The 23,834-nt window shown below is 42.3% G+C and overlaps 2 protein-coding genes and 1 pseudogene across 2 annotated transcripts; 2 read left to right on the plus strand and 1 right to left on the minus strand.

Annotated features, from left to right (window-relative positions):
* The first annotated feature begins 1,260 nt into the window (after positions 1-1,260).
* LOC145713116 (endogenous retrovirus group K member 13-1 Env polyprotein-like) lies at positions 1,261-8,802 on the plus strand. Its single transcript, XM_081791193.1, has 2 exons — positions 1,261-1,355; positions 7,294-8,802. The coding sequence occupies exon 2, from the start codon at positions 7,338-7,340 to the stop codon at positions 8,379-8,381; it is 1,044 nt and encodes a 347-aa protein (XP_081647319.1). The 5' UTR covers positions 1,261-1,355; positions 7,294-7,337; the 3' UTR covers positions 8,382-8,802.
* A 7,539-nt stretch (positions 8,803-16,341) lies between these two features.
* Positions 16,342-17,097, plus strand: LOC132687096 (protein SET-like; annotated as a pseudogene).
* Positions 17,098-19,508: 2,411 nt separating this feature from the next.
* On the minus strand, positions 19,509-20,456 carry LOC132688646 (putative olfactory receptor 3A4). The gene has a single exon (XM_060647858.3). It carries the CDS (start codon positions 20,454-20,456, stop codon positions 19,509-19,511), a length of 948 nt encoding a protein of 315 aa, XP_060503841.3.
* Between the last annotated feature and the right edge of the window lie 3,378 nt (positions 20,457-23,834).

The following is a 23,834-nucleotide window of genomic DNA, read 5'->3' on the forward strand; positions in this document are numbered from 1 at the left end:
GAAAAATCTCCCTAAGTTCCATTCTCATACCCCTAAAGCCTTCCACCTTGCACATACTAAAAGCATAAAATAATGGTAATTTTCTGAAATGTCCTTCATCATGATGATTTGCAACTGTTAATGTAACAAAAAAAAAAAAAACAAACCCCATATATAATCCTGTATTAAAATTCCTTCCCCAAAGCACTCTCTTCTTTGTGAAGATTGTATATTCCAGGCAGCTGTCCTCACTTGGGCTCAAAACTCTCGTCCTTTTTTTTTAGAAATTGTGAAAGATTTGTTCATTTTGCATTAACAGTTCTTGGCACTGTGGTCAGAATACCAGAGCAGCTTGGCTGAGAACACCTTGGTGGGCAGGGGGTGGCAGGGGGGTGCAGATCATCTGGAATGTGGCCCTCGGAACCAGCACAGCCCCTTGTGCCCCTCTGACTGCTCACATTTCACAGGTGTATCTGGCGATATCCGGACGTCCCTAATTTGTGTTGATGGTCATGACTTTGATTTGAGCGGTAATGTTCTCTAGGTGGGAATAACCTAGAGGGGGAAAGTGGATGGGTTGGTTGTTTTAATTTGGCATGATACTAATTGATCTTATTAATATAAGGCTTGAATCCATTTTCTGGTTAGAAATATGAGAGGCTGAATCACTGAGCTCTGAAGAGAAGGGACACTTGCTCCTTCTGGTCGAATGGTGCTTTCAGGTGGCAGAAAGCCTAGCGGAAGTGTCTGAGGATACTATTCAAGACGTCTAGGGGTGTGGGAGGCCGGGCCCCGGTGCCAGGCTGAGACCGGGTCGAGCAACGTCTCCCTGTTGACTCAGCCAACCCGGTGGTTCCCCCTCCCATTCCCCCACTCTCAAGGGCATACGAAAGCCTTGTCAAGGCTGAGAAAGTTAATTCCTGAAGCCTGTGGTCTGCAGGTGTTGGCAGTAATGCTACCTCCCTTTTTCTACCCCGAGTCAGATAGAAACAAACATGGGAATTGTGTTTTGCTAGCAATCTTATCAACAAGGTCTTGTTGCGACCCGTTTAGAAAATTCACAAGGAACACAGAACTAAATGTTTTGGTTGGCAGCGATTATGTGAAACCTGTTTATTCTTAGAATGACCTGACCCATAAGAGTCTGGATATAAAAGATTGTGTACAGCAACAATAAAGCCATCACTTGGGCCATCAGCCCAGGGGACCCTCCTGTTCCCCAACTGTCTTCTCTTCTCTCTTTTTTTCTTACATTCCCCTACCCTCAGGACCCTGATCTCGGTGTTTGTTGCGCCGGTTGCGACAAGTGGCACCCGAACAGGGACCTGAGACAACAAGGAGGAAAGCGAAAGCGGACCGCGCGACGTCTAATTCAGGTAGGGGAACTGTGCCAGCAGCACAGACGACGGGAGTAAAACTATGGGACAGAAACAGTCTACGGAACAGGGATATTTTGTAACTGCCTTGCAGGCTCTTATGAAGGAGAGGGAATTAAGGTTTCTCAGTCAGCCCTTAGGGAATTTTTTGACATAGTGCATGATTATTGCCCATGGTTTCCAGACGGGGGTACAGTTGATTTAAAGGATTGGCAGCGAGTTGGTCAGAAACTTAAAAATCAAATGAAGATTCGTGGGGCTGCAGTTCCAGGGACTTTGTGGTCTACTTGGACCTGTATTAAGGAGGTCCTTGATCCGCAGGATTCTATTGAAATAGTTTCTCTTAGCTCGGAAGTAGCCCAACCCTTAGTGACTTCAGATGCTCCTCTCCCTCCAGAAACTACTTTCAATGCCCTTTCGGGACAGTCACGGGTGCCTTCACCTTTACCTCCTCTCCCCCTCCTAGAACAGTTATCTGTGCAAGATCCAGAAAATAATGATGACTCTCCTTTTGGGGATCAGGGGGATGATGGGCCATATTTGGAAGACCAGAGGACGCCTGCCTTCTTGGCCCCTCTGGTCCAGAAGGTGCCTTTAAAACGACCTTCTTTTCAGGCACCAGATAGAGGCTTACCTCGGCTGGCTTTCCCTATTACTCAGAATCAACAGTCCACTGAACCTTACCCCGTTATGGGAACTACTCCTTTGCAGCGGACTCTGTATCAAGCAACACAGTATGGGGAAGACACCTCTGCTTTTCACACTGACCCTGTTATTCAGCAGGGGGGACAGAGAGTGTACTCCGCCCTAAGTTTTCAATTGCTGAAAGATTTGAAATCCTCTACAGCCCAGTATGGTCCAACAGCTCCCTTTACCCTGTCTATGCTTGATAATTTGAGCAGGGAGGCATTGTGCCCAGGAGATTGGAAGGTCATTGCTCAGGCTTCTTTGAGTGTGAGAGATAACCTCTTCTGGAAAGCAGAATTTGCAGAGAATGCTGAAAAACAGGCTATGTATAATAAAAGAACTAACATACCAGTGGATTTCAACATGCTCACAGGTACAGGACAATATTATGATGTGGGCCTCCAGCTGAACTATCCTGAAATTGCGTATAATCAAATTAATACCTGTGCCATTACAGCTTGGAAAAAACTCCCCTCCACAGGGGGAAGAACTGAGGAATTGTCTAAAATTAGGCAAGGGCCAGATGAGAAGTACCAGGATTTCGTTGGGCGCCTTTTGACTGCAGTCAGTCGTATCGTTACTGATGGGGAGGCAGGTACCGTTATTGTAAAACAACTGGCTTATGAAAATGCTAATTCTGCATGTCAGGCAACCATTCATCCTTGGAAAAATCAGGGTACCTTGGAGGATTATATTAGGCTATGTGCTGAGATTGGACCATCTTATATTCAGGGCATTACATTGGCAGCCGCCTTAAAGGGAATGGACCCCTTACAGGTGCATGCCCAGCTTCAGGGTAAAAACGTAAGAACTAATCCAAGGAAGTTGGGTGGAATAGTGTGTTTCAAATGTGGCCAAAAGGGCCATATGAAGGCCCAATGTCATAGTAAAGAAATAATTCCAACTACCCCCGGTTTGCCAAGTGGCCCTAACATTAATAACAAGCTGGCAATTATTTGTCCCAGATGTAGACGGGGGTATCACTGGGTCAATGAATGCCGCTCTAAAACTGATTGTAATGGCAAACCTCTTCAGGGAAACTGGAAGCGGGGCCAGCCGCAGGCCCCTCGAACAACTGCGGCAATGTTCCCACAGGCACATTCTCACCCATTGTGTCCAACACTGGAGACCTCCCAGGTATTAGCCAACTACACCGTGGTACCCCCGCCAGTGCAGTACTAGATCTTACCCCAGCTCAGTCCGTTTACCTAGAAGGAGGTCAGCCCCCCAAAGCCATCCCCACAGGGATATGGGGGCCTCTACCCAGGAATACTTGGGGGTTATTATTGGGAAGATCCAGCTGGACTCTTAAGGGATTGATGATCTATCCTGGAGTTATTGATGAAGATTACACCGGACAAATAAAAATTTTGGCCAGCTTAACTATGGGAACTTTGGTGCTTGAGCCCAAGACTCCCATAGCACAATTGATCTTGATACCCCGGATATCCTCCAATAATAAGGCTGTTAAACCTTACCGGGGAAATCAGGGGTTCAGCTCCACAGATCTTTATTGGGCTAAAGTGATCTCTGTAGAAAAGCCCATGCTTACATTGCATATCCAAGGAGTCCCTTTTGAGGGACTAGTGGATACAGGTGCAGATGTCTCAGTTATTGCTCAAAAAAATTGGCCTGTCACATGGCCTACTCAAGTGACTAATATTCCAATTAAAGGTGTTGGTTATGCCTCTGCTCCGTTGCAAAGCTCTGATTATTTACATTGGAGACTGCCTGATGGTATGACTGGAACTTTTCAGCCTTTTGTTTTGAACATAGATCTTAATCTCTGGGGCAGGGACATATTAACTGCAATGAATTTGACTCTGGAGACTAAGGCAGTCCCGATTCAAAAACAGACTAATCTTGCCATGCACCTTATGAAGGAAATGGGCTATATTGAGGGGAAAGGCTTTGGGAAGGAGTTGCAGGGGAATCCTGAGCCGTATGTCCCCGAGCCTAAAAGAGACCATTTCGGATTGGGTTTTTCCTAGGGCCATTGGAAACTCCCCACGCTATGCCTCTCCAGTGGATGTCTTCCACTCCAGTGTGGGTTGACCAATGGCCCTTACCTACTGTTAAGAGGGAGGCTGCTGCTCACCTCATAGAGGAACAACTGCAATTAGGTCATTTAGTTCCCTCCACCAGTCCCTGGAACACCCCAATCTTTGTGATGAGAAAAAAGTCAAATAAATGGAGGTTGCTGCAAGATTTGAGAGCAATTAATGCTGTCATGAAGCCCATGGGGGCTTTGCAACCCAGCCTCCCTTCCCCATCGGCCATTCCTTTACAATATCAATTACTAGTTTTGGACTTAAAAGATTGTTTTTTTACCATTCCGTTGGCCCCTGGCGACGGAGAACATTTTGCATTCTCCCTGCCTTCCACTAACTTACAGGAACCTGCTAAGTGGTATCAGGGGAAGGTCTTACCGCAAGGCATGGCTAACAGTCCGACTTTATGTCAAGAGTTTGTGGCCATAGCAATTGCCCCTTTTAGACAGAGTTTTCCCCATGTATATTGTATCCATTATATGGATGACTTACTTTTGGCTGCTGAAACTGAGGAATTATTACAGGAGGCTTTTATTTCTCTTCAAAGATGCCTTAAAGCATATAATTTGATTGTTGCCCCTGAGAAAGTTCAAAGGGAAGCACCTTTTGAATACCTAGGGTATCTCATCTCCAAACCAACTGTCCGACCTCAGAAAGTATCAATTAGAACCGGACATTTGACTACTTTAAATGATTTTCAGACATTATTAGGAGATATAAATTGGATTAGAAATACACTAGGGGTCACCACAGAACAATTACTGTCTTTGTTTAATATTCTAAAAGGAGATAGTTCTCCAGCATCCCTGCGAAGTCTCACTCAAGAAGCTAAAGAAGCTATAAGACATATAGAACAGGCCATTCAGCAGGCCCAAGTCACTAGAATTGACCCTTCTCAGCCTTTGTATCTAATAATATTAAAACCTCAAGTCATCCCCTTTGCAATTCTGTGGCAATCTCATGTCCCACTTGAATGGCTACATTTAGCCTTACACTCTCTGCATGTCGTTAATCCTTTGCTATCTATGGTTTGTCTTCTCATCATTAGAGGAAGATCCCGAGCTGTTCAGCTCTTTGGACACGATCCAGAATTTATTGCATGTGCCTTTCTGGCACAGAAGCTGGTGGACGCTGCTTTTGCCCAGTCCATCGAATGGCAACTTGCCTTGGCTGATTTTACAGGTCAAATTAAATTTCATTTACCTTCTGATTCTTTAGTACAAGGTTTCAGTCTTATAGATATTTTGCCCTATAATCCTATTGTTTGTCAGCCGATTGAAGATGCTGCTTCCATTTTTGTGGATGCTGGTAAAGAGGGTAAAATTGCAGTGTATTATGTCACTTCTCAACATAAAAATTTGATCACTTTAAATTATACGACTAAATCTGTCCAAAGGGCCGAGCTTTATGCTGTATAGGTAGCCCTAAAAACTTACCCGGAATCTATAAATGTCTATTCTGACAGTCAATACATTGTCAAAGCCGTGTTGCAGCTTCCCACTGCCTTTATACTGACAGCAGATGAGGAACTTTATCATCTATTTCATGCTATACAAAAACTTCTTAATTTACGGCACATTCCAATTTATATTTCCCACATTCGAGCTCACACCGATCTGCCTGGTCCCCTAGTTGCTGGGAATCGGATAGCCGATGCAGCAACCCATTTATTGCAAGTTCTGCCCATTACCACTCCTTTGGAAACAGCCAAAAGGAGTCATGATAATTTTCATCAGAATGAGGCAGCCCTTCGACGAGAATTCAAAATATCTCGTGAAGCGGCCAAATTGTTAAACAATGCGGCATCTGTCCGCAATTCTTCCCACAGCCGGTGTATGCCATTAATCCCCGAGGTTTTCACCCCAATGACTTGTGGCAAATGGACGTCACCCAATATTTACCTTTTGGGAAATTGCAATATATACATGTGTCTGTAGATACTTGCTCAGGCTATATACATGCTTCAGCCCACTCAGGAGAAGCATTTGTTGATGTTCAAAATCACCTATTTTCTGCCTTTGCAGCAATGGGCAAACCTCATAAAATAAAAACTGACAATGGTAGTGCTTATACTTCTAAATCTTTTACAGAATTTTGCCGCCGACTCCGAATTGAGCATACAACTGGCATTGCTTATAATTCCACAGGACAGGCTATTGTTGAGCGAGCTCATCTGACTCTAAAACAGTATCTGCAAAAACTTAAAGAGGGGGAGATATTAAAGGGAAAGATAAAGTATTCCCCACATGTACATCTCACTCTTGTGTTGTATGTTTTAAATTTTTTAAATGTCAATGAAGCAGGGATGACTGCCACAGAGCGTCGCTGGGGAAAGAGTCAAGAACCTCTCTTGATGGCAAGATGGAAAGATATGCCGGAAGGCATTTGGCGAGGCCCAGACCCAGTCCTTCGAAAAGGGCGAGGGTATGCTTGTGTTTTTCCACAGGATGAGGAAGCGCCGCGCTGGGTCCCGCTTCGGCTCCTCAAAGATATTACGGTTGCACCGAAAAATGGCCAAATTGACAGTGACGGAGCCCCCCCAGAAGCGACAACGGTGGAGTCATAAGGCGGGTACACCCACCTGGGGACAGATAAAGAACCTGCTGACCCAGGCCACTGATGTAGTGATGGCCTCAGGTAGAGAGGTAACGGCCACACATGTCTTCTTGGCATGCCTGTGCATTCTCACTACAACCGGGGAGTCTGCCCTCTATTGGGCATACGTGGTAGGTCCTCCTACAGTACAACCTGTAACATGGAGAGACCCCACACCCAAAGTATACACCAATCTCTCCTTTATGGGAGGGGAAGATGCAGGGTTTTTGCCCACTGTGTCGGCCTCTATAAATTGGACGGCACTCTCTGCAGGAGTACCCATCTGCCTGCAAAGGGAGTCTACGCCGTACAAACTTGCTTATATGGGTGTTTGGGTACGAAACCAGTAGGGTGGTCTATTACTTATACTATGTGGCAAAATGGCAAGCGTCCTTCTGAATGGGTACCCCGCTCTGTTGCCGCTTATTGGCAAAAGAGAGAATTATTAGGAGAATGGATGTTTTCTGGACCGCGTGATCCCCCTCAGAATCTTCCTATATGTCCCTCAGTTGGTCAAGGCCTTACTGGGGACTCACCTTGGGGTAAATGTGCCCAGTCCTCTTCATTGAGGATGACTCCTAAAGGCATAAACTATACCATTACAGATTATTCCCGAAAGGCCTGGCATTCATTCCTTCAAGAAACACCTATGGCTATTTTGGAAGTGCAAAGGGAAACAAGGAGACCTTTAGTGGCTCCTTTAAGAGATATGGGTCCACCTCCTAACAAGGTACAGGTACACCACAAGATTATCCCACAAACCACTTTGCAATCCCCTGAAGGAAGAATTCATTCTGATCTTTGGAAGTTATATGCTACCTTTGATAAAATATATACTAATGACAGCTTTAGTTTTCCAGAATATTATGTTTCTCCAGTTCTGCAATTGCGTGCCTGTGTTCCTCCACCCTACTATCTGATTGTTGGAGACGGAGCCATTACTCCAGTGAAAGAAGATGGTCATCAGTTATACTGGCTGACTTGTCCTGCTTGTGAACGGCTGCGCAGGACCAAACGGTTTCTTGGACTCTTAATTGCTGGACTCATAGCAGCAGTGACTGTAATTGCCTCTGCAACTGTATCTGTAATATCCTTACGTGAAAGTGCCCAAACGGCATCCCATGTAAATGAATTGGCTCATAATGTATCCAAGGTGTTTGCCACTCAAGAACGAATAGACCGTAAATTGGAAGCCCAATTAGAGGCACTACAAGAAGCGTTGATGTATCTTGGTGATCAGTTTGCTGTTTTGCGTACCAGACTTTCTTTAATTTGTCATAATGCATATAAGCATATCTGTGTTACCCCTTTAGAGTGTACCAATATGACATGGGGACAAGTGCGTCGTCATTTACAAGGGGTTTGGCATGATGCTAACACTAGCTTAGACCTCTTACAGCTACAAGAAGAGATAAATGCTGTTGCAAGTAGCTCACTCAGTTTCCCTGACCCTGGAGATCTCGCTGGAACCATACTGCACCAACTTAATGGGTTTAATCCATTTAATATTCTTCAGCATTCCTTTTGGATCTTTATTGGAATTGTTTCCCTAATATCTGTTATACTTGTCTTGCTGTGTTGTTTCTGGAGATGGGGTCTTACTGCCTTTACCACATACCAAGCCAGGATGCACACGTTGCAATTACAAGCAATAGGGGGACATGTGGGGGGCCGGGCCCCAGTGCCAGGCTGAGACCGGGTCGAGCAATGTTCCCTGTTGACTCAAGCCAACCCGGTGGTTCCCCCTCCCATTCCCCCACTCTCAAGGGCATACGAAAGCCTTGTCAAGGCTGAGAAAGTTAATTCCTGAAGCCTGTGGTCTGCAGGTGTTGGCAGTAATGCTACCTCCCTTTTTCTACCCCGAGTCAGATAGAAACAAACATGGGAATTGTGTTTTGCTAGCAATCTTATCAACAAGGTCTTGTGACCCGTCTAGAAAATGCACAAGAAACACAGAACTAAATGTTTTGGTGGGCAGCGATTATGTGAAACCTGTTTATTCTTAGAATGACCTGACCCATAAGAGTCTGGATATAAAAGACTGTGTACAGAAACAATACAGCCGTCACTTGGGCCATCAGCCCAGGGGACCCTCCTGTTCCCCAACTGTCTTCTCTTCTCTCTTTTTTTCTTACATTCCCCTACCCTCAGGACCCTGATCTCGGTGTTTGTTGTCCCGGTCGCGACAAGGGGTCCCATAGGATTTTCCATCTCATAAGATAATTAATGATTGGCTCGTCAGGGAATGCACACGTAAGGATTGATCATCCAGTGCCCCGAGCCCCCTCGGTGGTCTTGGACCTCTCTGGAAGAAACCAAGACACGTAAGACAGTTTATCATGGCAACTGGCGACACTCACAAACAGCACCCTCTCGATCCACCACAATCTTATTCAAGCCTTATTCTAAAAGTAAAACTGAAACTAAAAGAATTGGGGAGCCATGCTTCAAAGGATGGAATTAGCCCCCAGAAAACCAAGAAGCACCCACAAGAAACTCCAGCCGACTACATGTATAGGACATATGGAGCCTATACTTGCAAGTGCTTACTTACGTGGGAAAATTGGAAGGATAACTTGAGTCTCAGGTGGCCCAAATGGGGTTCTTTTGACATGTCTGAATTGGTTTCTTGTGTGCATAAGTAGGGAAAGCCGGCTATGAGACCAAGTAACCAGAAACCTGGAAGCCATTTGGTTCAGTCAACGAAGCTCCTGGCTTTGGGGGAGGAACCAACAGTCACAGAGGTACTCTGGCTTCATTCGGTTTGTCCCTTGCTGCAGCTTTTGGTATCTCTGCAAGAAACCGGTTGTGATGTAATTGGAAACGGAAAATAACTAATTAATAGATCCATAAATTATAATGCTGTCTTACAATTAGATTTGTGTTAATAAAAGGGGGATATATGGAAATTGGGTCTTTAATGTCCTCTCCACAAACATTGATGAAATGCAGACTACATTTTGTTTGCATCCTGTTTGTGCATTTGTGTCCATATGTATTATAAATGTGAGATATTTTCTCTACCTGTGGATGGGCATTGCTAAAGTTAATCTGTAAAAGAGCTCTATTTAATTGGTTTAAAGGCAAGCGCTTGTAAAAATTGAGCATTTTAAAACACAAAAGGCTAAAAACTAATCCAAATGTTTTTTCAAGTTCACATGAGCCGGGATAAAATTCCCAACATCCATACTTTTATGTTACTTCATAATAAAGATGCATCACAGGAAAGGACCTAACTGATGGCCCAAAGAGATAAAGATGACAAAAATTTAAGACACTGACCCCTTACCCAGTAGTCGGAATAATGAGGAACAGGAGAAGGAAGACAGGCAGACACTAGAAATCCTAAATCCACCCTCCAAGCACAAGCACCAGAACTGGTGGCCGGCCCTCTCCTCTTCCAGAGGCTGACAGGAGACCGGATAGGAGATGGAGGTTTAAAAAAAATTTAGGCCAAAACTTTAAATCTGCCTCTGGCCTTGCCAGCGACTCCCCTTCTACCTTTGCCTCTGCTTCCTGTTCCTGTACCCGCTTCCAGTCCACTCGCACAACCAGCTCCTAAACTATCCTTGGTGCCTCCAGTGCCATCAGCTCTTGCTCGTCCTACCCTCACTGTCAAGGAGCAAAAAGCACCCCAAGCTGTTGGGCCACCTCCTTGTGAGGTTCAAAGGAAGCACCTCCCAAATCAACATGAAAGAGTCAAGGACTCCCCTGGACTCAGATCACTCACTTCAGATTTCCCCACAGGAGCCCCAAATAAAATTGACCAGTGGGGAACAAACCAATTGACTTCTTAGTGGATTTGGATGCAATATATTCGATATTAAAGCTAAATTGAGGTCATTGATTTAATTAAAATAAACATGGCTTTAGAGTTATCGACATCAAATATAATGTAGGCAACCAACTTTTTACTCTATTTGAATTTATTGGTTAAGTTCATGTTATCTCTGTTGCAATGTGTAAGCAGAGGGGACTTAAAATAATGGTTAATTTTGTCTGTCTCATAAAGTTTTCATGGGTAATTGCTAAGAACAAGTAAGTTAAATAAATAAAAAGGTTTATGGATAAATTTTTAAATAGCTTCCCCAAATCATTAATAATCTAAAACTTTGAAGTTTTGCTAAGTTAAATGATAAACTAGGTTAAATTCATTGGGTATCTAAGTCTTTCCCAAATAAAATAAAATCTTAAAACATTAATTACTGCATGTAGGTTTGTCTGTGTTGGCTTCTTATTGTAGAGAAACTGAAAATACTTGAGTCCAGGGGCACCTGGGTGGCTCAGTTGGTTAAGCGTCTGACTCTTGATTTTAGCTCAGGTTATGATCTCATGGTTCAGTTCATGAGATCAAGCCCTGCTCTCAGAGCAGAGATTGCTTGGGATTCTCTCTCTTCCCCTCTCTCTGCACCTTCCTGCTTGTGATCTGTCTCTCTCAAAATAAACAAACTTAAAAAAAAAACCAAAACAGATACTTGAGTCAGTTGGTAAACATACTTTGTGCATTATTGAAAGACTGTACTATAAAAAAAGGATGTAGAAACTATTAAATATATTCATAAATTTTCCATTCTAAAACGTTCTGGTGTAATAATTCACAATTTGTTACTAGTTAATTTTCACAGGAGACTAAGATTTCTAAGAATTAAAACTCTGATAAATATGATTAAGATTGCTGGAAAATGATTTTTTAAAAAAGCAATTACATATATAGGAAAGTAGGAGATATGTAAGAAAGGTTTAAAGAATGAAAATACATTTTGTTGATGGAAAGAAAATAATTTTGTCCTGAAATGAGACTGGTTATTTAGAGAGAGAAAATTTAGGACAGAATCTAAGTTAAAAAAAAAAAAAAAACAAGTTGTAAAACGTTTGTGAAGGGGAATCTTTGAAAAAGAACTTTATATGTGGTCAGGACTAACACTAGAATAAATGAATTTTTAAAATAGTATGATATAAAATTAAGATTTGGCTTTTCTCTCTGTTAAGAAAAAAACACTAAGATTTCTTGGATTACTGGTCTACTCTTGATAAGAAATTATAAACAAGGTCCCCCCCCACCGCCCATTTGCTCAGAAAAATAAGGTTTCTTGATTTGTTTTTGTAAGGTCTTTGATTACTCGAAAAAACGAAATCCTTCAATATTTAAGTGGCAAAATTTGGTCACAAGTATTCCAACATTCCGTAAAATCTCTTATGGCCCTTTTGGTTAAACAGTAATTAAATATTAGGTTTTATAATAATCTAACATCTTATATAGGCACATGCTTTTAAAACTTTCTAAGTTTTTTTTAAACAAACTTCCCAGAAATTCAAATACTAAATGAAGTCTTTTTGACTAAATAGGCTTGTTTATTTGGTATGTTAAGTCACGTGGGAAGCATTGTCAAATAACTGATTGTAACTTCTCTTAGGTTATCTTTGTGGGTAAATGTTACAACTGTTCCAAAACCATATAAAATTCCTAAGGTTTGACTATTTCCTGGTATAATGTCATCACTTAAAATTCTAATTATTAAAACATTATGTGTCACAAAAATAACCAAATTTCCTTGTCAACTGCATTGTAATGAGCTCTCATCAGAGTCTCATCAAACCATGCCCATTTTTGAGTCTTTTGTCATTTACAGTTATTTTTCTGATGCTCTTACAAAATATGTTTCAACTTCAAAGAGTTCATGAATATGAAAAGGAATTTTGACAAATACAGGTTTCTGATATCTTTAAGATCATAAAACTAAACTGAGTAAGGATTTCCAAAACTAATGGGAAAACTACATTCAAGCAAAACAAAAGTTGATAACATGGGACTAAGTGAATTAAGGAAAATGATTACAGTTTTGTTTTATGACTCTTGTTTGAAAATATTGCTGATTCTCTAATGCTTGCTCTTCAGATTCAAGGAAACTTTTTCTCTTAGGTTATCTATGACTTACAAAAATTTGATAGAGATTCCTTTATGAACAAATTGAAGCATTTATCTTTTCTCCCTGCCTGAACCCTCCAGAATTCAAAACTCTCAATGAGTATTCTTTCCTTCATGGTGATTATAATTATTTACATAAATTCAATAAAAATCTGTTCTCCTTTAACAGAACACCATTGGAAACATTGGTTATATTACCAAGGCTTTGACTGGAACATCATATTTGAAAGAGACATGTACAGACTCAGATAAGACCAGATGGCTTTAAGGAATTAAGGTTGACTTTATAGCCAGTAGAGTCCCTTAGAAATGTCAGCCTGATACCTTGCTTATGGAGTTCCCAGCTGCCTTACCAGCCCTGCAGACCAAAGCCAGACAACTTGAGGTAAACTTCAGAAAGATTGCCACAATAGATCATATACAATCACTGTGCCTGTTACTCTATGGGCCACTCAAAAGGATCACCAGAGACATTTGCACTATAAAATCCATCAGATTGCCACTGCCTGCTCCCCCTACATCTGGGGATGCTTCAAGTCTGACATCTAAAAATCTTCTCACACTGGCATCACTAGGGACTCCGATGCCGCGTTTATAATTTGCTCCAACCATTAACTTATATTTTTCTTTTATTTCCAAAAAAAAAAAAAACCCTGTTATTAATGACCTGATTGCTTGCTAACTAAGACAGAGTCTATATGGTGGCTAACACCACTTGCTAACACCACCTATATTGACTCCTTATGGGAAATAAAAACCCATAGAGATAAAATCAAGCAGCAAGCCACTTGGCTATTAGAAGCTCTTGACCACCACCACCCCCTTTCCAAGGTGGCTGGGACTGGTTTACTGATCTATTCTATTGGATACCCATTGATACAGCCTTTAGAGGGGATGACGGACTTAACTATATTGTTATTTTTCCTTAAAATGTGTTTGGGGATAAAATGAACGATGTCATGTAGTACCAAACTATGTAGGAAAATATCCAAGTTCTCAGATGAGGAACTCTCTCTGATAGTTCCCCTCCATTGGCACAAGGGGCCAAGAGTTGCATCCAGTACCACGTCAAATCCTTCCATTCCAAGGCCCCTACTATGCCTTAATTCAGCTTGAAGCAGTTACAGAAGGGGGACTGCCACCCATGTTCCAAAGAAATGGAATGAAGGATTGACTACAGGAAATTATAACAGAAAAAAAACTTAGCATATTTGACTGTATGTTGCTTCTATTTCCCTTGCTGCTATGGCCTTTAAAACTTCTGCTTAGCCCAGCACATAGGTATAGTACAGCAAAGATTTTCAGAAACTGCTCTTTATGCAAAACCTACCTCACCTGAAGAAACAAAGAAGTAGCCAAATTGGTCATCATTCCAGTTCTTCAAGATGAAGGGATGATCATAACTCAGGGGAATTGAAACCGTGCCTCATAGGGTTAAGGATGTTAAAACTAACAAAAAGTTTAAAACTTGTTTTTCAGATAAGCATTTCCCCCAGCCAGCTGTTGTGTTTTTCAGATCTCAGGAAAAGACTCACTAGCTGTCTCTGCAGAAGCCTGGACTCAAGGTCAATTGATGTGATTACAGCCTATGAACAAGCAAGGCTTGGCACAGGTGCGTGCCTTACCAGAGACAACAAGCCTAAGACCCCATCCAGCTTATACAAGTTCTTAGAGCATGCCCATGACCCCTTCTCCTTATCCTAAGAAAACTTCCTGATGCCAGGGACTGAATTTTGTCTCCTTCTGATGTTAAGTCTCCACCCCAAGGAAACATGGGAATATATGTTAGGTTTGTTCAATGTGCATGCTCCATCTTTCCTCATAAATAATCATAAATTTCCCTACCCTTTTATTTTCCAAGATGTACATAAAGGATTCTTTGGACTTTTTCTTCTGTCTCAGTCTGTTCAAATATCACATTGGTTTCTTCAAAATGTACTTATTGGAATTATTTTACTGTCCATATACCATTGTTATAAATGTTATATCAAATGTAAAACTAGACAGTCTCAGCCAAGCACATGTACTTTGTTCATCAGTTGGACTTAATAAAGAACATATACCACTTTTAAGCTTCCCACCATTTATGTTACAATAAATTCCCCCCAACAAGGAACCCTGTGTGTGTGTGTGTGTGTGTGTGTGTGTGTGTTCACACCTAGCAAATGAGGGACTTGATGGACCAACGGCAGACAAGCCAGTCACCCTGGCATCAAGGGACATAACATAAGGTCGATCATCACTGCTTTCTGAGGACAGATTATTGATTAAAAGGGGGGAATGATAAAAGACATTTTCAACTTTTAATGTTTTTGGGTGCTGCTCCTGGGCTCCCAGGGAAGCTATACTTTTACCAAGGTCACAATGCCTTCACCAAACTTCAAAGCATGGCAATCTTTCTGCCCTGAGCACACATTGTCCATCTACTTCATTAGCAAATAACCTAAAATAAATATTACAAACTAAAGATAAGAGTAAAAATCTCCCTAAATTCCATTCCCATATTGCTGAAGCCTGCAACCTTGCACATACTAAAAGCATAAAATAAAGTTAGTAGTTTTCTGAAATGTCCTTCATAATAATTATTGTAACTCTTGCTATAACAAAACCATATATAACCCTGGATTAAACATTCCTTTTCCAAAGCACTTTCTTCTCCGTGAAGATTGTATATCCCAGGCAGCTGTCTTCACTTGGGCTTGAATAAAACTCTATTCCTTTTTTTTTTTTTTTTTTTTTTTTTTTTTAGAAATTGTACAAGGTTTGTTCATTTTGTGTTGACAAGTGTCAGGTTAGGTTCCGGTGAACAGAAGACATTGCACTGCAGGGTACTCCAGGACCTCTTCTTCATAAAGTCACTAACTTTCAAGAGCAGAAGATATATCTGACTTTCTTACACAGAAACAGACACAGAGAAGAGGACAAAATGAGGATACAGAGAAATTTATCCCAAAAGAAAGAACAGGACAAGGCCATGGCCAGAGATCTAAGTGAAGCAGATACAAGTAATATGCTTGATAGAGAATTTAAAACAATGATTATAAGGATACTCTCTGGGCTTGTGAAAAGAATGGAAAACATGAGTTAGGCCCTTAACACAGAAAAAGGAATAACATAGCAGAGATAAAGGGCTCGATAAATGAAATGAGAAACACACTTGATGGAATGAATAGCAGTATGAAACAGAGGGGTGAATTAATGAGCTAAAAGAGGAATGGAAAGTAACCAAGCGAAAAAAGAGAGAGACAAAGGAATTACATAAAACTAGAATGGAGGTAGAGAACTCAGTGATCCCATCAAACATATAATAATATTCATATTCTAGGAGTCCCAGAAGAAGAGAGAGAAAGGGGGACAGAAAATTTATTTGAAGAAAAAATAGCTGAAAACTTCCCTAATATGTGGAAGGAAGTAGATATCCAGATCTAGGTGGCACAGGGAACTCCCATCAAAATCAGCAAAAGCAGACCTCCACCAAGACATATTGTAATTCAATTTGCAAAATAGAGTCATAAAGAAAAAAATCGTATAAGCAGCAAGACAAAAGAAATCATTAACTTAGAAGGGAAAATTCATAAGTCTACTGGGATATTTTTCAAGAGAAACTCTGCAAGACAGAAAGGAGTGGCATAATGTATTCAAAGTGCTGAACGGGAGAGTAGTTGGAGTTTCTTCCAGACGTACGTCTGCCCTTATTTTGTGGACTTTCCTCACAGCATGGCCCTAAATGCCAGCTTCACTCCCACCTCAAATGAAGAAACTGCCTCCTGCCCCCAAGTCAAAGGAGACATTGACCTCTCCAATGGGAGATAAAGAGCAGCAAAAAGCAACTGAACATATTGATGAAGTACAAAATGACATAGACTTAACGAAGAAGTCAGTGAGGAGATTTTGAAAGTAGAACAGAAATATAACAAACTCCACCAACCATTTTTTCAGAAGAGGTCAGAATTGATCACCATAAAGCCCAAATTTTGAGGTAACATTTGTCAATCATCCACAGGTGTCTGCACTGCTTGAGGAGGAGGATGAAGAGGTGCTGCATTATTTGACAAGAGTTGAAGTGACAAAATTTGAAGATATTAAATCAGGTTACAGAATAGATTTTTATTTTGATGAAAACCCTTACTTTGAAAATAAAGTTCTCTCCAAAGAATTTCATGTGAGTGAGAATTGTGATCCATCTTCAAAGTCCATTAAAACCAAATGGAAATCTGGAAAGGATTTGATGAAACATTCAAGTCAAATGCAGAACAAAGCCTTCGGGAAGAGACGGCATGAGGAAGCAGAAAGCTTCTTCACCTGTTTGCTAACCATTCTGACTCAGATGAGTTAGGAGAGGTCATCGAAGATGATATTTGGCCAAATCCATTGTAGCACTACTTGGTTCCTGATATGGATGTTAGAGGAGGGAGAGGAGGAGGAGGAGGAGGAGGAGGAGGAGGAGGAGGAGGAGGAGGAAGATGAAGGAAAAGAGGACTAACTGATGGATCCCAAACTTCCATTTTTAATTTTCTCCGGTCCCTTGGAGCAAGTTGTAATCTTTTTTTCCCCTTTCCTTGTGGCTCATGCGCCCTGTTTTTAAAAGTCTCTATTCTCTGCCTTTATACCACGGTTCTCAACTTACTTTGGGGGAAAATACCATGAACAGAATAGAGTAGGGAAAGAAACTCTACCCCTTTCTGTTCCAAATTATTTTTATCCCTTCCTGTCTCAACAAAACCTTTATGGAATTAACACCACCATGTTCTGTGGGAAAAAAGAAAAAGCTGCTCCCTTAGCTATGCCGGAAACTGGAGGGTGTTACCCTGCTGTGTAGTAATGCATGGAATTTAGCTTTTTCCCTCCTTTCTCTCACTATTGGGCTCAGAGATAACACTGTGTCTGTACGTGAATATGGACAATTAGCATTGACCAAGATATATCTGTCTACTTTCTCTTGTTTAAAAAAGGCGGGGGGGGACTTTTAAAAAATGGGGCTACCGAAGATCAGCAAGGAGTGGGTTTGAAATGTTTGGGTGGGTAAGAGGACATTTTGACAACATGGCTTTGGCATGTTTAATCAGGATGTTTAATGGACATCCTAGCAGTTTAAGATGACACCTTTAAAATAAAATACCCTCCTAATGATGACTTGAACACTGCCGCTCGATAGGAGAATCAGAAGAACCTATGGGATCTTATTGGGAATTGACATTGTCCATTGTAATTTTGTTCCTGTTTATTTTTAAATTTTCTTTTTGTTTCACCGGAAAGGAAAGATGATGCTTGGTTTTAAACTTTAAAAGTGTACAAGTTGTTTTGTTACAGTAAAACTAAATGTGTACACACATGTGCCTGTGCACGCATGCGCGCGCGCGCGCGCGCGCGCCACAGTGATTAATGGGAAAAATCTGAAGCCAAGAATATTCTATCCAATAAGACTATCATTCAGAATAGAAGGAGAGATAGAGTTTCCCAGAAAAACAAAAATTAAAGGAGCTTATGATGACTAAACCAGCCTTGAAAGAAATATCAAAGGGAACTCTTTGAGTGGAAGTATAAAAGTAGGAAACACAAAAGCAGTGAAAATGAACGTTTCTGTTAAAAAATCAGTCAAGGAAGTAATAAAAAGGGATATAAAATGTAGTAACACATGTTTAAACATGGGGAGGAGAGGAGAAAAGAATGGGTTCAAGCTTAAATAGCCACCACCTTAATATAGACTGCTATATGCAGATGAGGTTATATACAAACCCAAAGCTAACCACATATTAAAAACCACTAACAAACATGCAAATAATAAAGAGAAAGAAAACCAAATATATCGCTAAAGAAAATAGGCAAAACATGCAATAAAGACAAGAAAGGATCAGAGAAAATCTTCAGAAACAACCACAAGACAAGTAATAAAATGGCAGTAAATACATATCAATAATTACTTTGAATGTAAAGGGACTAAATGCTCCAGTTGAAAGATACAGGGCTTCAGAATGGATAAAAAATAAACAAGACCCTTCTGTATGCTGCCTGCAAAAGACTCATTTTAGGCCTAAAGACACCTCAGGCTTGTTTTTTTTTTTTTTAACGTTTTTATTTATTTTTGAGACAGAGAGAGACAGAGCATGAACGGGGGAGGGGCAGAGAGAGAGGGAGACACAGAATCGGAAGCAGGCTCCAGGCTCTGAGCCATCAGCCCAGAGCCCGACGCGGGGCTCAAACTCACGGACCGTGAGATCGTGACCTGAGCCGAAGTCGGACGCTTAACCGACTGCGCCACCCAGGCGCCCCCAGGCTTGGTTTTAACACTTGTTTCCTTTTTGTTGATTTATTTGTTGCAATTGGCCTCCAGCAATCCCTTTAACCTCTACCAGCTGCTCTGGAACAAAGTGTAAATTTGTCAAAGGCACAAAAATCTCTTAATTCGTATTTCTGTTTTGTTTAAATAATGTTTTCCCTCTAATATTGATTTTCCTTTTCTTTTTCATTCTTTTTGTTGCCCAGTTCCCGCCCCCTCCCCACACCTTATAGATACCCTTCCTCGTTGAAATGAGATGCAGTACTTACAGATGTAGCCTGCCTGGGTTCAAATCCCAGCTCTGGTGTTGATTAGCTGTGTGACTTTGGGCAAGTTACTCAACCTCTCTAAGGTTCAATTTCCTAATCGGCAACTGTAAATCTACATCTACCTCATAAGGTTATTATGAGGATTAAATGAGTTAGTAGATGTCAGTCACTGAGAAGACGGCCTGTCATGTACCATAAAATAAGTGATAGCCATTATCATTTTATTGTATTTTCCTTCCTAAGCCAGTCTCCAACCCCACTTCATCATACTCACTTCTCATCTGCACTAATCACAATACCTTTTGGAAGCAGTAAGCGTGACATTCATTAAGGCCAGAGGAAGGGATCTCACTCTGGAGGCCGTCTCCCTGTGAACACCCGCTGCAGGGCGCCCTGCACATCAGGGTTCCGGAGACTGTAGATGAGTGGGTTCAGCATGGGGCTGATGACAGTGTTGAGGATGCCAATCCCTTTGTCTTTGTCCGAAGCCTCCACTGAGCCCAGCCTCATGTAGCTGAAGACGCCTGTCCCGTAGAATACGCCGACAACCGTGAGGTGGGAGCCACACGTGGAGAAGGCTTTCTTCCTGCCCTCAGCAGAGCGGATTCGCAGGACTGCGGCTGCCACGTGTGCATAGGACACAGTGATGAGGACCAGTGGGGCCACACCCATGAAGGCTGCTGCTACAAAGAGCAGCAGCTCATTGAGCTGGGTGCTGGAGCAGGAGAGCTGGAAGAGCTGTGGGAGGTCACAGTAGAAGTGATTGATCACATGGGGGCCACAGAAGTCAAGAGTAGATAAGGCAACAGTTTGGGTCAGTGCGTTGGTGAAGGAAAAGGCCCACGACACGCCCACTAGCGCTTGCTGAATTCCCCAGCTCATGCGGGTGCTGTAGGTGAGGGGCTGGCAGATGGCCAGATAGCGGTCATAGGCCATGACTGTCAGCAGGAAGCAGTCCACCCCTGCCAGGAGGTGGAAACAGAAGAGCTGTGAGAGGCAGGCCCCGTAGGGAATGCTTCTGTTATTGGACATGAAGCGTCTCAGCATGGCAGGGACAGTGACACTGACGCACCCGACATCCAGCAGGGACAAGTTCCCCAGGAAGAAGTACATGGGGGTGTGGAGTTTGGGTTCGGTGAGGATGGCAGCCAGGATGCTGAGGTTGCCCCCAAGAGTAGCTACGTAAGCGAGAAGGAAGACGGTGAGGAGGATGGGCTGCAGAGCTGGGGTCTCTGACAGACCCAGCAGGACAAACTCAGTGACAACAGAATCATTTCCTGAGGCTCCCAGATCCATGGCTTTCTTCCACCAGCAGCAGAACGGAGCAAAAACTAGGAGGTGCCAATGGTGGTGAAAGGAGAATGAGATCCTGATAGAAACCACCAAGTGTAGCAATGTCCCAGAGAGGGCCAGGATGCAAGGACACATAAAATTTAACAGAGTTAAAGATTGTGACATAATAGGAAAAGACTTGATAAACCTGACACTTAATGGGTAAGAACAGTAGCACTGGAGAGACTCAAACAGAACTAAATGAATAGACATAAAATGGGGAACAAATGTAATATTTGAAAGTTAAAGGGAAAGATGTTTTTCCTGAGACCAAAGTTCCAAGAAGAAAACGCCAAGCCTGCAGATGGTGGCATGGCCATAATTTAGGTACACAAGATCCCAGGGGATGAAATGGAGGCTTCAGGGAAAGGGAATGGGAAGGCATGCTCCCGCAACCTGTGTCCACAATCTCCACTACACATGTCATCGCGTAGGATGGCAGTAGTGAGATGCTTGCTGTTACCCAGACTGTTAAGACATTAACTTGGGAAGCTGAGCGCTGGTCTGGACTTTTCAGAAAAAGTGAAATGAAATGAAATTTAATGAAATGAAATGAAATGAGGTGAGATGAGATGAGATGAGATGAGATGAAATGAAATGAAATGAAAACAGCTACATGAAATGAGAAGATACCATTGAGGACATCTCCCGATCCACTGCTGGTGAATACAAGCCTTGTAGATTTTCTAAACAGCAAGATTCTATTGCATTTCTCCATATAGAACTTGGGAAATTTGGGCTCCAGAGTACTGACCTTTTGTTGATTAAGAAAACTGTAAAAAAAAAGTTTTTGAGTAGGGTGAGAATTGGCAAGCTTAAGTTCCCAGGTGGGATCAGTGGATACCCAGTTGAACTCTCTCACGGAGCTAAACAAGTATATACCCAGCCCCTGAACTCCCTTCTGCTTCCAATTACACCATCACTTAGCTTCTTGCTCCTCGGTCTCCCGGCTCTAGTTACACATCATCCAACACACATACTATCATGGACCCAATGACCAGATAAGGACAAAGTCTGTGATGGTGCCATGACTGGCCCCATATGATCAGTTGGATAATATTTGCCTTTCCCCAAAGTGGTCACACTAATAAAATGCACCGTGATCTGTCTCAACTTCTGGTTGAAGGATGGATGTTTAAGTCGCCTTGAACAGGAAAAGGCTGCAGTTGGAGCTCCCCAAGTGGCAAAAGGCATGAGCAGAGGAATACATTTCCTGATGATTAATTTTGAAAATGATGTCAAGACCACAATGGGTCAAACACCGACTGATGGTCCAGCCTCTTCTACATGGACACGTTGTTTAGACTATCACCTCCAAGTCAATCTCTCCAGATCTGAAATGGTCTTCTTTTTCAATCTGCTCTTGACTTAAATATTTTGGTAACAGCCTTGCCATCCTCCCAGTAGCAGGCCTGGCAAACTTAGTCATCACTGCCTTCTCTCTAACCCCTCATATTCAAGCACCCAAGTCCCACTTGATATTTTGGGGGAAGAGAGGAGCCATTCCAGAGCCCATTTCCTTGGTATGCAAACCAAGTTGAGAGTCCAGTGAGGGGTCTTGGGATGGCATTCACCCAGACAAGAAGATGGGCACTTCTTAAGCAAAGAGGAGGGACAGTCACGCTTGCCCAGAGACCCTCACGGAGGCAATAGCTTATAAAGAACAGAGAGATAGAGACAGACAGCTAATATGACATCATTTCACATTGGGATTTTTCTCCACTCCACTGTTACCCCTTGAGGCTTCAGAAATTAGCACCTTCCAGGGGGAGACAGAACCAGGTAAACACTTGTGTTTGCCATAGACATAATGATCTCTAGAACCTTTCAAATGTTTTGGACTTCCTCAACATGTTTCCAAGTATGACCTTCATGGATATGGAAAAATTCATTCATTTTTTTAACAAAAATGTTTTTCACCACCTACTATTATTGATCTTACAAATAAAAATCAGTTATTTTACCAGAAAATATGGGTTTGTTCAGGAATATCAGAGGACTGCAGTTTGGAACAAGCAAGCTATGGCAAAAACCATAGGTGAGTCCCACAAACAAAAGAAAGGAATGTTATTTTATGAAGAAATAGGAAGTTGAGAGGAGTTCTTGTCCCTTCGAGAAAAGCAAGAGTTGAGAGTGATGATGGTTTCTCATTGGCTGAGTTGCTGGGGTAGTCTATTACTTGTCAGAGGTGAAATGTACATCTTTTTGTCTTGGGGCCCGAAATTGAGGATTCTTTTCCCCTGAGCATTCTTCCATTGGGGTCTGCATTGACAGTTCTTCCTAGAACTGAGGTGGAGTGGCATAGAGTGAGAGCTCCCCCCTTCTGGCTTCCACACTCCATTTTAATGATGTTTCCCTTTATTAATTTTCATACTGTGTACCTGCACTGCTATCAGCATTGCATGGAGTTAAAATGAATTTCAGAAAGTCTTAAAGTACAGTAAAGGTCACACAGTTTCAGAGGTGACCTTGGGACTTTGGGTTTCTGGTTTAGTTCAGCCCATTGTCTTCGGTGGGGAAGAGCAGTGTCTTGTAACTACACAGCTTTGCCTGCAGCCTGGGGCTGAGAGGAGGGTGGAGCCTGGGCAGGATCTGCTCCTATCTCAGTCCTGGAGCAGCATCCCTGGACTTCCCTCATCTCACAAGGTCATGTCACATCTCCCAACACAGCTCACATTAACCATCCTCAAACTTGGCATCTCTTCTAGCCTCAAACGAATGCCTTGCCATTTTTTCTGCTTCCACTTACAATCAAGACCCTGTAGCATCCTGATCCTAAATATTTTCCAACCTTCAAGGCCCCCAACATCATAAAGGAAGAGAAAGGTTTGGAGTATGTTTTAGACCAAGACTGCCCTACTTTTGCTAACTCCTGAAAGTGGCTTCAGGCATCAGACTCAACTTGTAACAATTCTTTGTTAAGTCAGAAAGCTTTCCCATTGGCTTTCATTAGCATGTTTGGGAGAAACTCTTTGCAGGATCAATTGAGGAGCTTCATGGTGGCTCTGGAGGAGCTGGAAGGGAATTAGGATAAGTAGGGATTTCTGTCAACAGCTGTCCATAGAAGGGAACCACAGGTTACAGAAACCACTATTGCACATTCTGCTCCTGACATGACAAAGGTTATTTTCTCTCCCTGGAAAGTCTTTTCTCTCACCTTATTAACCCAAGACATTCCATCCTCGAAGACTTGGCACAGGTCTTCTCTCTCCAGGAAACCATCCACCAGCCCTTAGGGTTGGGTGCCCTTCCTCTATACCCCCATGGCAATCTAAAGGTACGACAAGCTGATGATCGTCAATTCTTACATCCATCCCAGATGCAATGCTGTTGATCCTAATA

Source organism: Panthera onca, chromosome E1 (genome assembly GCF_046562875.1).
Source record: "Panthera onca isolate mPanOnc1 chromosome E1, mPanOnc1 haplotype 2, whole genome shotgun sequence".
NCBI classification, from domain to species: Eukaryota; Metazoa; Chordata; class Mammalia; order Carnivora; family Felidae; genus Panthera; species Panthera onca.